Raw genomic sequence first — 15,363 nt, forward strand, 5'->3', positions numbered from 1 at the left:
TAATCCCAGCACTCAAAGCAGAGACAGATGGGTCACTGAGTTTTGAGGCCTGGTCTACACAGTGAGTTGCTATGTCAAGAATTAGCTCAATACAGGAAATAACCAGGCCAGCTTAAAGATAACGATTATATTTTTAATGGTTATAAGGGGAAACTCACGCCACAAGAATGGGAAGTCCGACTTCCTCTGTGTCTGGCCGGAATCACCCAGAGAGAGAGCCCGCACACCTGGTCCCTCCCAGTTTTTCTTCCTGGGCTCCAGGTAGCCATGCCTTAACTAGGTGTGATTGGTTAACAGAGTTTCCCCATCATTGCTACCCAATAAAGACCCTGTCTTGAAGGGAGGATATCTAGCTAAGTAGTAATTGTGTGCAGGAGTTAACAGGCAGTCACGACCAAGGCTGTTCATATCTTGTCAGCAGGGCAGCAGACCTTTGAATTTTGCCATCTAGACTCAGTGCCCAGCTGGCTTCATTTTCTGTGGTAGAATTGGATGCGGTTTGTAGTAGCTTGGGCTGTAAGTCAGTCTTGGAGTGTGTCTTCCTCTGTGCACTGCTGCACCATCAGCACCCAGCAGTCTTTGCACACCTGTGCCGTGGAGCAGGTCCTGCCATGCTATTGCTCTTCTCTCAGCAATGGAATCTTGTTTCTTGTCACCTGGTACTAAGCTTACTGTGGGTCAAGTCATCTATCATGGCCCTACATCCCCACCCTTGTCTCTATGTTGTCTGTCCAACACCAGCCTTGTGTCCAGCTCTCAGATGTCAGTCGTTCAGAGAGGCTTCTCTTTTTGCCAGTCCCCGTGTTTCCTTGGACACATTTAGTGAAGACTAATGGAAGGAGCTCAGGTGTACGAGTTTGTGGCTCCTAACTGTTCTAAAGTGACCCTGCACATGACCTTTCAGAAGTCTTATGTCACTTTCAGATTGATTTCTGTTGATTTTCTTATATGACAGCACCCTTTGTCAAGCACTCATTGATGCAAACAGGCTGTCCTTCTCCTCGGAGGACCATGCCACACTTTGCCATTCAGTTTCCTTCATTGCCTTGTGCCATGGACTTGACCTGAGTAGTTATTATGTGCTCATAGCTCCTCTTGGAAACTTTTCCAGTAGTGAGCAGAGCCAAGAGGGAGCTTGTCTAGTGAGAGGAGAGGGCTGGCGGAAATGCAGCCACAGGACATGTCAACATGAACCTCACAGTTTCTATTACTTATATGTCCTTTTAATGTTAAAAACTAAAACATGATTTATGATTGCTGTACCCTTACAATCATCATCACTGTGTATGTATAAGGTGTAAGTGAGCAAGCATCTGGAAACTAAAGGACAGCTTTCAGAAGCTGGTTTTCTCCTCCCATAGTGAGTGTGGATATAGAACTTAATGTCATCAGACTTGTGAAGCAAGGCCCCTTACCTGCTGAGCCATCTCTCCAGCCCAGTTTTTAATTTTTAATCTTCATCGCTGCCACCTTATCTATTTTATTATTTTTCTAGAATCAGCCTTGGCATGAGAACTAGTATGTATTTTTAAATATGTTCAATATGACTTTTAAATATTAGTTCATCAGTTGATCCCTGAGCCATTTTTAAGCCGCTAGGAAATATTAAGTGGTGATGTGTTAGCTGATATTGTAATGACTGAGGAGAGTAATCTGCATTGCTTACTGTGAGGAAATGCAAGGACAAGTGGGGCTTTTAGAACCTGTTGCTGCTTATGGTCTTACTTGTCACCATGGATTAAGGATGAGTTTAGGAATAAATTAAGCTCTGCTGCCAGCTGTTCAGTTCTCTCCCATTTCATGGTGAACTTATTTTCCTCTAAGAAAAGCATTCTTTTGAATATGCAATGATACAATCACAATAATTGTATTAATTTCAGTGAAGAAATTAAAGTTCAGCCAAGCCAGTTCAGAGAATCCACAGATGCCGTTGAAAGGATTTACGAGGAGCAGAGGAAGCTGGAGGAAAGCTTCACCATTCACTTGGGTATGGAAGCTCTTTTACTAGCTATAAGGAACTTGTGAATTTTTCCTCAGGAGTACAAATTCCTGCATGTGAGCAGAATATACCCATTATTTCTAATCACAAGTTATGTCCCTCTCCACGAAAGCCTAGTGTTTGTGTGCTATGTGTTTTGTGTTTTAGCTTCTATATTTGCAGATAAATTATGACAGCTATTAAGATGGGAAGTTAAAGGGCCCATTTTTAGTTATTATTTGGAACATGGATTTATCTAGAGTCCTGCCACAGAAGTTTGCATCTGTTACAGGATTTTTGTAGCGTTTCAGGATCTCTCTGTGACTGTTGTTCATCCCTAGGAGCCCAACTGAAGACCATGCACAATCTGCGATTGCTGAGAGCAGATATGCTTGACTTCTGCAAGCATAAAAGAACTCATGGAAGTGGTGTGAAACTCCATCGGCTCCAGACAGCCCTGTCTCTTTATTCCACATCTCTCTGTGGCCTAGTTTTACTAGTAGATAATCGAGTTAATTCATATAGTGGCATCAAAAGAGGTAAGTCAATGTTGAAATACTTATCCCATTCGGTTTCTCTTTGTAATGACATTTTTGTAGAGGACTCTCACACTGTAGCCCATGCTGATATTGAGCTCAAAGAAGTCTTCCTGCCTTTGCTTTCTAAGTGCTGGGATAACAGATATGATCCACTGCACCCAGTTTTCAAATACAATAATCTTTATGAAGGAATTTTTGGCAGTTTTAAATGGCTGCAGTGTTTAAATCCATTGAGTCTCACACATACCCCATCCTGGCCATTTCAGATAAAGTGAACAGCAAACAAAATATGCAGCCCTGACGTTGTAGACGGGAGTTTCTGTCCTACCTGTTCCCGCAGCCATTCTGTCCCAAATAAACATACAAAAGCTTATGTTAATTATAAACTGTTTGGCCTATTACTCAGGCTTATTATTAACTAACTCTTACAACTTAAATTAACCCATAATTCTTATCTATGTTTAGCCACGTGGATTGATCCCTTTTCCAGTAATCATACTCATTTTGCTTCCTCTGCATCTGGCTGGTGACTGCATGTCTGCCTTTCCTCTTCCCAGCATTCTCCTGTTGTGGTCAGTCTACCTATGCTTCCTCACTGGCTACTGGCCAGTCAGCATTTTACTAAACCAATACAAGTAACAAATCTTTAGAGGGGACAAGAGCATTACCCCACAGCATTACTACTTCGACATTCATAAACAGTTCAGGGATAGTTAGTCTTTCTAAAATATCGTGTATGGATGCCTATAGAAGAAGATTCCTATTTCAGCCTGAAGTAAAAATAATAATCCAGCTATAAATGCACTTTTCATTTTAGAAGCAAGTCCTGCTGAGCGAGCTTAGTTTACCCAGTGTCTCCTGATCCTTCCAACTTAAACGGAACCACACTTGTTATCATTTACAGAGGTTAGGGATAGATTTTAATCAAAGTGTCTGTTCTTTACTGATTATTGATTCCTATGAGTAAAGTGTTGACGAAAGTCTTTGTACTCTAGCTGAATGTGCGATTATTACAAAACAACTCATATTTACAACCTTCACTCTCTCACATCTGTTTTTCTATACATAATTGATAAATATTTGATGAATCCCTTAGATTTTGCCACAGTTTGCCAAGAATGCACAGACTTCCACTTCCCACGGATTGAAGAGCAACTGGAGGTTGTCCAGCAGGTGGCGCTGTACGCGAGAACCCAGCGCAGGAGCAAGTGCAAAGAGGCCCGGGGTCAGTAAGGCTTGTTCTAGTACCAGGGCCACACTGCTGGCCCAGAGATGACCACAGAAGTTCGTAGTGGTGGGACTTGGGAGAGAAAATCTAAGAACAAAACTTAACATCTTTTTTTTTTTTTTTGGTTGATTTTCTTTCAGGGTCCTCAGTGAAAACCATTTTAAAATTTCATTGCCAGAGTTAAAATAAGAACTTTCAAAAAGTTGTTCTTCTGAGCCAAGCATTCTCAAATGTAGAGTCATTACTACAAAGGGCACGGAATCAAAGTTAAAGTAGCACAGAACAAACTTCTTTGTTCTTATTTTCCTGCCATGCTAGGGACTGCTGCACATATGCCGTAGCCCTGGTCCCCCTTTGAATTTTTTACTTCAGAGTCATTCTGGTTCTAAAAGAAAAAGAAGAAAACTGGTGTCTTTGAATGAGTTTCCCCGCTATATTTATGCACAATACAGTATTTTTTCAAGTTACTTAGAAATCTTATCGGAAATGTTTTTAAGTTTATTGACGTATACTTTACAATCATCCTACTTCCTCCACCTCTGCCCCTTCTGAATTTCTAGAACCTTCCAAAATAGTGACACCATTGAGAAGCCAGCATTTAAATCATGAGCCAGTGAGGGATATTTTGTCTTCAAGTCATAGCAACACTAGTTACCTCAAACTAAGCAACATGCCTATCACCTGATAAGCTGCTGCTTGGTTCCCTGTGGTGGGAACACGTGGGTGTCTTGATAAGTTCCTCACATGTGTGGTTCATAGTCGTATCACAACTGTATGCATCAGCTTTCCGAAACTTACTCAACTTGTGGAACAAACTTCATTTCCCTTGACCAGTATCTCCCCCATTCTTCCTTTCCTTGTTTTGTGTTAGCTGTTACTCTGTTCTGTTAGCTCAGCTCTTCTAGACTGTCGACTCCTCCTTCTGGACAGTGTTCCAGGAGCACCAAGAGATGCTGCGAACCATGGGCAGTACTTGCCTACTGTAGTTTTTCCTACCCATACATAACCCGTACGTTTTCGCCTTTCACCCAAGGGAAGCACTCCAGTGACTTCTCTTTGGCACATCTGAATTGTCCCTTCACTGCTCTCAAACTTTTAGGCTACTGTTAAGCAAAGCAAAAGCTATTTGAGCATGCTGTGTTTCTGACATTTGATCTGACAGGGAAACTACCAACTGACCCATGGGCAGGTTGAATGCCCACTGAATACACTGGTCAAGGGGGCAAGTCATGTCCTAAATGGAACAGTATATTATGGCGTAACGCTTCATCTTGTCACTTTGAATGGCAGGCTACTGAAAACTTGTGGATTATTTCTAGACCACAGTTGATGGTGGGTAACTGAAAGCACAGAAAGGACAACTGCAGGTGAAAGTGGACGCTGCCCACCTTTCTGTGCTGTCCTGCCTGTGCCTTCCAGATACAGTCATGTGTACAGAAGCATGTTGTAGCGAGTTCTCCTTTTTACACACAGACACTTTCCATGCACACTGTTCCATATGCGGCTTTTGCACTAGGACTGCCCAAGAGGTCATCTATCAGTCTAGAAAACCCCTCTGTGTCTTTGCTGTTGTGAAGTGATGCATCGCAGGTTCTTGTCCCTCCCCTAGTAGCAGGTATTTCTTCTTCTTTTCATTGTTAGTAGCATAGATAACGCTGTGCATGAATCATGGAGTAAGCATGTCTGTGGTCGCAGGGCACATGTACTCCACTCAATATTCACAATGCCAGCTCCTGCTCCCTGATTTATCTCTTTACCAACGGTAATTGGGGCTCTGCTGTGGCGACATGTGTTACATTTCAGAGCCACGCCAAGGATCAGGAGGAAATCACAAGAAAGCAATCCTAACAAAGGGCTTCGCAGAGAAGTTCAATGTGGTCTCCCATCCTGTTACCCTCTCCCTCCACCTTACTCAGCTTTCCCTTCTCTTTCCTCCTTTGGCTGCTCCTTCCATGAATATTTTTAATGTCATTGTTAGCAGTGACCACACACATGAAGATTGAGATCATAAGTGTGGGAGAGGAGGATTTTGAGTCTTTAGATGAGAGATAATGTGCTGTACATAACAGGAAGTTTTTAGACCACCTGTAGTTAAGGCAGCCTGCATGCGGCATGGTGTTTTGTTCTTGTTATAGCAGCTACATTGTGATTTGAATGAGTCAGTAGAATGAGTCATTTTTATAAAAGACAGCTCTTTTTTTTTTGTTGTTTGTTCATTTGCTTTGAGATGGATCTCAGTATAGCCCCAGCTTTCCCAGGACTCACTTTGTAGCCCAGGCTAGCCTTGAATTGGGTTCTTCCTCCCTCAGCCTCATAAAGGCACTTGTATGCTATAGTACAGTCTTGTGAAAAACACTTGCTGAGTATTCTTTTTCTGCACATGTCTACATATTTGTTCATCATACTTGTGACATGATATACAAGTACTTGTTTATTCTATTTCATTCATTTTTTCTACTGTGGTTGTTACATTCATTATATTCTACAGTCCATGATAAAAGCCAAAAATTGTCTTATGAATATTATATATATATATATGTGTGTGTGTGTGTGTGTATATATATGTATATATATTTAAATAAAAGTCACCTCTTTGTGTTACCATGAAAGACATTATTCATTAAAACATGGGCAGGAGAGTGGACTGTGAACCGTTCTGTTTCTTTTTTTTTCTTTTTTGAGATTGTATTTTAATTAAGTCCCCCCCCCCAAAAAAATGCTCCTATATATCCCTCCATGCTTTCCTTCAAATTCAAGGTCTTTTTTCCATGAGTTGTTATTGTATGCGTATATGTATTTGTATACATATATATCCCCAAATATAACCTGTTAAGTACATATAATGTTACTTGTATGTAGGCTTTCGGGGCTTTTAGCATTGGACAAACAATTGGTGTGTTGTTCCTGGGTCTTGGTTTTTGAAAGGGAGTATTTGTTCATCCTTGGACGGTCAGAATTAGAGCGTTTGTTCCTTGCAGTCTTTGCTGTGACCCACTGCTTATCTGAAGCATGCCCATTGCCAGACTCTACTCTCTTACACGAAATATTTGTTCAGACATTTCAGAGTCTTCTACTTACTCTGCTCACACATTCTCTACTAGTTCTTAAAAATGTATATGTGTTTATAAGACATAGTAGTGTAAGTCACTTTGTTAGCATAGCATTAGGTGACTCTATTAAGTTAGGTTTGTTCAGATATTGTTTTAGAGTTGATGTTTTGGTATATACTGTTTAGTTATTTGAAAGTCTTAACTGTTTTCTAATATGGAATACCATTTCAAAAATAGATTATAAATTAGTTTTAAATTCAATCTGAATAAGTAGATAGACTCTAAAAGACAACTACATTGATAGTAGTCTTTTTGTATTTGTAAGAGAATTCTTATAAACTCCAGGAGTATCTTTTGTTAAAGCATATAAATAATGTGTTCAGTCTTAATAATGGATGTTCAGTCAAAATGTCTCTCAACCAACATTTATCCTTCTAAGAAAAATATCATGCCTCAAAAAAAAAAAAAAGGAAAACTATTGACTGAAAAAGTCCTGCTTGAAACAGTATCACACATCTGCTTGAGATCAGTTGTATATAATATCAGATGAATATAAAACGATTCTTGATGTTGCTAGCTGTCTATCTGGTCCAGAGCAGGTTATATCAGCAACAGTGAGTCAGAATCTAAAAATAAAGATGGCCACACCATAGCTATCTAATGAAGTTATTTTATGTGCAGCTAACTTAGTGCCCTGAACTCTTACAAGGAAGCTAGCGTGTTGGCAAGTCTAATGTGGTTGAGACCATGTGGGGTCAAGGCTGGTCCCACCTCTTATCTGTGTCACCCAGCTTATGTAACAAGTTACCGAAGCCTTTCTTCTCTTGTATATAAAATGAGGAGATGTGCTCAGTTTCCGTGCACATGCTTAGCATTTGCCTGTCCCCGAGCCTAACCGTGGGTAGGAAAAAAGGAAGTGAGGGGAAGAGAGCAGAGGAGGGAAGGAAGGAGAGCGCCGTTCCCCACATCCACGTCTGCTCACAGAGCCTATGGATTCGTAGGTTGCATGTGAAGCACAGAGCAGAATGCCTGGCACGTAGAGGCACATAGCGCACTTTTGCTATTGTGGTTGTCCTGAAGGAGTAGGGCTAATATATTTTCATATGTGGCAATAATCCTTTGTGTTATATTTTCTTTATGAATAGATTCTGGAAACCAAAATGGAGGAAGCGATGATAAATCCAAGAATTCTGAGAGAAACTATTTAAATATTTTACCTGGTAAGTATTATTTTGTTTTAAATCATTGCTTTCTTATAGTCACACACATTAAAATAGTAGATTTGAAACATTTATTCTTTCGGTGTGCATTTATAAAATGTTTGGCCATATATCCCTTTGAAACAGCACTTGTATCTGTATAATATACTTTCACAGACGTTCTCCAATGTAAACCTCATTTTTATACTAGAAATTACTTACTTCTAGATCCCCAAAATGTTAGTTTCGCTTACATTTCATGATTTTATATTTCTAATGCATTGTTTCTTAGTTGCTAAGGAATGAGCTGAGAGATGTTTTTAGCTCTAAAATATAAGCAGTAGCGCGCAGAGATGAACGTGGTTGATCTTGTAATGAGACCATTTGACGTGGAGTCTAGTTCGCACCTCCCCTCATGTCTTTCTGCCTGTGTCTGTCTTTCCTTCCCTTATTGCTATTGGGCGTACTTAACAGCTGGAGCTCAAGCTCTCCGACTTCCTGCCGGTTCTTACAGCCATTCACCTGCCAAGGCACCACGTGACCCCGTGTGAGCTCTTAAACACAGTGGTGGGTTTTACAGTCTTAAAAATAGCCCTTCCTTGATAGCTTCTGCCCTGTTTTAAGGCAGTTTCTCACATTTCCTTCCTCAGATCTTGAACATGCAGGCCATGTCGCTAATTTAAGAAAGTCATTCCCTTTTCTGCATTCATCAGATTGTGGTCATCGGCCTCCGTTTCCTCCCACCTTCGCGTCTCCTGCCCTCGCAGATAATAGTTAGAGTCACCACAGGCTGTTCCACCCTTTGTGGGGCAGGAGACCATTCATCCGTCACTCTTCGTAGGCCCTGAGTCATCACACTGTGGCTTTCTAGGAGTGTGTTGGCTGGTACTGTTTTGGAAGTGCCTGTATCCTTATTGTTCTATTTCTTTCCTTCCTTTCAAAAAAGCCTATGAGTTAGTATCGTTATTACCAATAAGCAAGGGGTGGTACGCCTCACGTCTGAATTAGGAGAGGAGTTTAAACCACCCACCACTGACAGCTTCTATATTTCCAGCATAGCCAAAATATTGGCAGGAGATGAAAAGTATCTCATCAAAACTTATTATTATCATGAAGAAAACCACTTGTGTTCATATACTTTTTTCAAAATTTAATTTTTAATTTAAAAATTTTTCATACAGCATGTGTTTACTCCTACTCCTTTCCCCTTAACCCAGGAACGGTTGTTTCTTTGTTATGAACTAGGTCATAATTTTCATCTAATTTTCACAACAGTTTTGTAAAATAGCAGTTTGGCCTTATTTCCACATTTCCTGCACAAAGCACCAGGTGAGTAAGTTAAGTGGGTTTGCTGTCTCACCTGGCCAGAGTGCTGGAGAGCAGCAGATCTCCCTCGCTTCCAACCTAGAACCCTTCCTACAGTCTCTCAGTCATTTTACCACTGCCAGCACCTGGACTGACCCCATTTTATTAACGGGTAAAATGAGACCAGAGGCAAGTCATTTGAGGTCAAACAAAGCAGTGCCAGGTTAGGGATTAAGGAACACCTGACTGGCTCACTAAGCCATTCCCCCTTTTCCCTGCTGGCCCACAGCCCAAACCCAGAGCTGGGAGTCCCTCCCGCTACACTAGCAGACACAGCACAGGACCCAGAAGATCACTGCCTATGTGGTGACTCCTTGCTGACAAGCGGTCCCTGTCTCTCATAGCATCTCCAGATGGTTTCCTTTTTACTTTCTCTTTGACTAGCTCTTTTTATATCTCTACCCCTATCCTTTGTTCATGTTCTTTTTCTAGTTCATTTGTTTGTTTGTAAAGAAGAGATTTTGCCCGAGTCCTATGAGAGGCATCTTGAGGTGCCCCTTATATACACTAGTAACTGAAGATGTTAAAGTGCAAAACCATATTATGTACTTTATATTTTATTACATTTATTTAGATGTGTGTGTGCATGTATGTGTCTATATTCATGTGTGTGCACATATAAAGATCAGAGGATGTAGTAATATTTTATTTGTAATCTAACAGATAAAGTTTGCGTAAAGATCAGAGTGCAGAGCTAAGCCACTAATTAGCCACAGAGGCCAGGCAGTGGTGGAGCACACCTTTAATCCCAGCACTCCCAGGGAGACAGAGGCAGGCGGATCTCTGGAGTTCAAGGCTACCCGGGGCTACATGAGAATGAATCTATCTAAAAGAGAAACAGAATTTACACAAAGGTGATCCCAGCTCTTAGAATCGCATATCTTTAATCCCAGCACTAGGGAGGTGGAGACAGGAGTGATATGGCTGGGCGGAGAGAGGAATATAAGGTAGGAGAAGTCACAAGCCCAGAGCATTCTGAGGATTCGTAGAGATAGATGGATGTGGTCTGAGATTTCGTAGAGGGAGATGCAGTCTGAGGTGTCGTAGAGACAGCATTCAGTCTAAGGTTCGTAGGGACAGCATTGACCCTCTTGCTCTGAGCATTGGTAGAGAGAACTCTAGTTGCCCATGGCTCTGCTTCTTTGATCTTTCAGCATTAATCGCTATATCTGACTCTGGGCTTTTATTATTAAGACCAATTAGAATTCTTGCTACAGGAGGACAACTGTGGGTGTTAGTTCTTTTTTTCCTCTACCATGCTGGTCCTGGGGACCAAGCTCAGGTCATCGGTGTTGGCAGCAAATGCCTTTGCCTGCTGAGTGTCTAGCCTGGCCAAAGTACTTCTATAAAATGTTTTCTCAAACACATTTACTGTCTCATATAAATACTGAAAATAAGTACATATATCTTACCTTTCTGTATTCCTAGATTGATTTATTTTAGATTCTAATAAACAAAAGTATAATAAACATAAGTATTCATAAAAGGAAAATGAATTTTATTTTTTAATGATTTATTTATTCTTATTTTATGTGCATTGATGTTTTGTCTGCATGTATATCTATGAGAGGGTGTCAGATCCCCTGGAACTGGAGTTACAGACAGTTGTAAGTTGCTATGTGGGTGCTGGGAATTGAACCTAGGTCTCCTGGAAGAGCGGCCAGTGCTCTTAACCACTGAGCCGTCTCTCCAGCCTCAGGAAAATGAATTTTAAAGCATAAAGAGGTTAGTAAGTAGCCAGATAGATGAACCTATTTTGTAATATTAAGCCACTGAGTTGTTATTAAGCTTTTAAAGTTATTAAGATGAATTTTATCTATACAAGGTAATTTATAACTTGTTCTCAACTGTTTTGATAGTTGAATTTTTTATTAAATTAATTTATTTTTTAAAACGATCTTTTCTCATTTTATATACCTATCCCACTCGAATTTTTATACACTTTAAAATTGTCAAATTTTAATGAAAAGACAAATGAAACATTTATATATGAGTTTTTTTAAAAAAAAATTCTCCAACTTCACAAGTAAATAATGACTACTCATCAGTTTCGTGTATTAGTACTGTGCACCAGAATATACTTACCTTCACATATTTTAAACCATGTTTCCCTCTAGCACGAGTCCCAATGGGAGGTCGTATACAGTTTGTTCTTGATAACACAGTACTAATGTCTGGATAGATGTAACAAAGCCAGCAAGATATTTCTCCTTTGCCTGAATTATCAATCAACTGTAAAGCAGTGGCGGCATCCACAGTACAGTAGGATATTGCCCAAGGTGAATTTCTGTTCTGCAAGGTAGACTATCTTAATGTTGTGAATTAAGGTCTCTCTCTATTGGTGTGTCCATCTGCTCAAGTGGTCCTGTATCCCAGCCATTACTAACTGCTGCTTTTCCTTCTGTGGTGTCCAGTGACGGCTCCATGTGGGCTTATGGGTTGCTGTAGTGGTCAGTCCTGTAAAGCCTGGGCCACTGTTTATTTGGAGGACTGTCATCTGTCATGTTGTGGGTTGTTTTTTACTCTTTTGACTTTTATGTCTTTTAACTCTTTGGGGGGGGGGGAGCACCATCCAGCTCCCAAATAAAACACATGGAGTCTTATTCTTTCTTATAGTTGCCCAGCCTTAACTTGGCCTGTTTCTTGCCAGATTTTCTTAACTTAAATGATCCCGACTTCTCCAGCAGGTTGGACTTCATAGCTGTGCCGTTTCTACCCTGGCTGTTGGTAGGGCCTACTAAGTATTTTTAAATACAAGTATATTAGGTTTTAAAAATAAAACTCTAATATAATTAGAGGCAAGGATGAGGAAATTAGCAAGGGCTAATTGTAGAAGAGTGAAATAAACTTCTGGGCAGACAGGGCAGAATTTCCACTGAGATGCGCATTTATACACACACACACACACACACACACACACATGGATTTACATGTATTTATGTTACTCATTGACAGAATAAAAGCTGTTGAGATTTTCTTGGCTATTAAGCTATATAAGAAAAATAATGATTGTAAGAAGCCTGGATTTTACAGTTAAGAAACACGATTCCAGAAGTCCATTTGAGACAGTCATCTATGCAGTCAACAGATTTTTTTTTGATTTAATAAAGTTTTATTTTTCCAAATGTACAGCTGATTAAACCTGTTCATGCATCTTCACCAGCAGCTGGGGCATCTCCACCCTTTGTGTTTCTGGTGTAAATTACCTGGGCTCTGTGCTTTGAAACCAGCTTGAAGAGCCCTTTACTAAGGAACTCCTGAAGAGCTGCCCTGGCCAAGGAACCGCGAATCTTCAGTCTCTCAGAGACCACGGCTGGAGTAATAAGTTTATAGTTGGGAACTTCCTTACAGAGTTTGTCGTATGTAGCCTTGTCAAACAGGACTAGATTGTTGAGCTTGTCCCGAACTTTGCCTTTGGACCACTTCTTCTTTTTGGCCTTGCCACCGGACTTATTTACTGGGTCTTTGTCTTTTTTGGCCGACTTTCTGGCATCTTTCTTCTTCTTGTCATCCTTGGGCGGCATGATGAAGTTCGGAGAGTGGCGACGACCACTGCAGCCTCCCTAAGATGTCGGGGAAAAAAGCGCAGTCAACAGATCTTTATGGAGAACTTTTCCATGTGCTGGAGATGGATTATTAAGATAAGGAAGGCTCTCATTAACTGTGAGCCATAAACAATACTCTGTTTAATATAATCTGTGTAAATAGTAGGATGTCATTGTTAAGAAAAAATAAAGCAGAATGGTAGCGAAAAATGTGACAGGTGGAGGGGTCCTGTGTTGGAGAGGATAGTCAAGGAAGGCCTTTCTAAGAAGGTGGCATTTGATCTGAGATGTGACCAGTGGAGTCCACTATATGAAAACATCGGAGAAAAGCCTTTTAGCATCAGCCTGGATTGGGAAAAAGCTCCACGGGTTTTTAGGGCTGAACACAGGCTGTGTGGCTTGAGCAAAGAAGAGAGATGAGGCAAGGTGTTGAAGAGAAAGGCCTTGTCTGAGCTGTGTAGGCCTTGTGGGTCATGGTAAAGAGCTGGCTGTTCCCAGTTACTGAGTGTGTGAGTAAGAGAGTGACTCAGTGTATTGGAATCATTTTGGACCAGTAAAAGAAGTAGGTTTGTAGTCAGGCAGAAATGGAAACAAAGAGATCAGTGGATGGGGATAGATGATGGAGAAATGGAAGTAAATGCAGTTTCTGTATTTCTGGACTAGGAGGCTGATAAACAGATTGGCAGTCAAATCAGTTGAGGCGCGAGAGAGCAGACTTAGGCTGCAGGAAGGCAGGTAGCCAAGCCACACATTTTCACATGTTAGACTCAACAGTTTATGTTGAGTAGAGATTGTAAACACTCATATATCTATTATCCAAGGGCTTACTTCATACCACTTTGTGACCCTCTTGACACACCGGCTATTATCTCTTATTTTAATTGTTTTCTCTGAGAATAAGAAGCAGTGATTGTATTTGCTTCCTGATACAGAGTCAACACTTTGGCTTCCCCCATGGTTATTTATAAAGCTGTGGACGAGTGTGATCCAAGCTTTTGAAATCATGGCTGTGTTTGTTGTTTACAGGAGAATTTTATATTACACGTCATTCGAATCTCTCGGAAATCCACGTTGCTTTCCATCTCTGTGTGGATGACAATGTGAAGTCGGGAAATATCACTGCTCGGGATCCTGCTATCATGGGACTCCGGAATATCCTCAAGGTTTGCTGTACCCATGACATCACAACAATGAGCATCCCTCTCTTGCTGGTGCATGACATGTCAGAGGTGAGCGGAAACCGTGGCCTTCCCGAGCGGCTCACATAGCAGTCCTGTTAACATCTACAGGGTTCCTTCTAATGGGTGGACTTTTGTATCTCCTGTCGGGTCAGCTGAATTCAGTGACTTATAAAACAATGAGCAATGCTCCGAAGACTATAGTGTTGCTTGATGTTAGTAAGCTTGGAATTCTAGAGAATCTTTAGCTTTCAATAAGAAATGTGTCCTCCAGCCTCTCTTCTACCACCCTTCCCTCCGCTTCCTCTTCCATCTCTGGTTTTGCTTTAAGAAGCAGTGGATTTGCCTTCACAGTTACTGTGGGGTGAGTCACAGGTGACTCAGTGGGAGTGGGGTGAGGGAGATGTCAGAGACCAGCATCTGGTCCAGAGGCGCAGATCTGGTTTAGTGTGTATGTTCACTGGCATATATCTAGTCAGCTAAGGTCGTATTAAGTTACTGTCCAGTGAGTCCAAAGGGCATGCAACCCACGTTATGTGAGGGTATACAGCCAGGAGGACAGCATGTCGAGGTAGTGTGTTTGTGGACAAAGGGCATGAAGCAGGCAACATCCTGGGCTTTAGCACCGAATTAGAGGGTCTCCAGTTAGCTGAGACTGCATTATGAGTCATCTAGTGTTCCAGACTCAGGTCTGCTCAGACAGACACAGGAGGTGTTGGTGCTTCTCATGTTCCTTGTCTCTTAGTGACACCACCTGAACAGAGACTACTGACCCCTCAATTTACACTTGCCATTGGCCAATGCTAAGATAAGTTTGCATTTTCTGAATATGCATTAGAAGGCAATGGAAAGAAACTTTAAACAGCAGAAAGGAGCCGTTTTCTCAAGGATATGTCTTTTTGACAGTACAGATATTACCTTATACAGTTGAGATGGGGCAAAATTGCTTACCTGTCTTATTAGGTGTTGTGATTTACTTGGCATTTTTAGTTGCACGGAGTTTCTGTCGTTGCTTCCCTTTGGCTGTCTTCCCTCACTCATGTGAAAACTAAGTACAGGGAAGAAGTTGTAGAAATTAAAGTCTGAGATTCAACCTCAAACAAACTAAAGGAACATATGAGCTGCAACCCATGTGTATGCAGATAAGTCCTTTTGTGGGAGTCCACTCTGTAAGCAAATGAGCCTTCTTCAGGACAAGCAGACACAGAGCTGCCAAGCAGGCATGGGCACAGTTTTTGTTTTATTTGGGTGAGGAATGAAGGAAGTCTAAGTATTATATAT

The 15,363-nt window shown here is 41.1% G+C and overlaps 2 protein-coding genes across 5 annotated transcripts in view; one reads left to right on the forward strand and one right to left on the reverse strand.

Annotated features, from left to right (window-relative positions):
• The window catches only part of Ferry3 (FERRY endosomal RAB5 effector complex subunit 3), a 37,563-nt gene that overhangs the window by 13,715 nt on the left and 8,485 nt on the right, over positions 1-15,363 (forward strand). For all 4 annotated transcript variants that reach the window (XM_050121994.1, XM_050121995.1, XM_050121993.1 and 1 more), the window contains exons 7-11: positions 1,881-1,987; positions 2,320-2,517; positions 3,614-3,742; positions 7,941-8,015; positions 13,931-14,133. In XM_050121994.1, the coding sequence (XP_049977951.1) occupies positions 1,881-1,987; positions 2,320-2,517; positions 3,614-3,742; positions 7,941-8,015; positions 13,931-14,133 (712 nt within the window). The remainder of the gene's footprint in view (positions 1-1,880; positions 1,988-2,319; positions 2,518-3,613; positions 3,743-7,940; positions 8,016-13,930; positions 14,134-15,363) is intronic.
• Positions 10,961-13,910, reverse strand: LOC126488489 (40S ribosomal protein S25-like). Its single transcript, XM_050121997.1, has one exon. It carries the CDS (start codon positions 12,881-12,883, stop codon positions 12,506-12,508), a length of 378 nt encoding a protein of 125 aa, XP_049977954.1. The 5' UTR covers positions 12,884-13,910; the 3' UTR covers positions 10,961-12,505.

Source organism: Alexandromys fortis, unplaced genomic scaffold (genome assembly GCF_014885135.2).
Source record: "Alexandromys fortis isolate MF-2015 unplaced genomic scaffold, M_Fortis_MF-2015_v1.1 scaffold_208, whole genome shotgun sequence".
Taxonomy (NCBI): domain Eukaryota; kingdom Metazoa; phylum Chordata; class Mammalia; order Rodentia; family Cricetidae; genus Alexandromys; species Alexandromys fortis.

Bases quoted from the DNA above. Each gene is read 5' to 3' on its own strand.
- LOC126488489 (XM_050121997.1), bottom strand. From the start codon at position 12,883: ATGCCGCCCAAGGATGACAAGAAGAAGAAAGATGCCAGAAAGTCGGCC.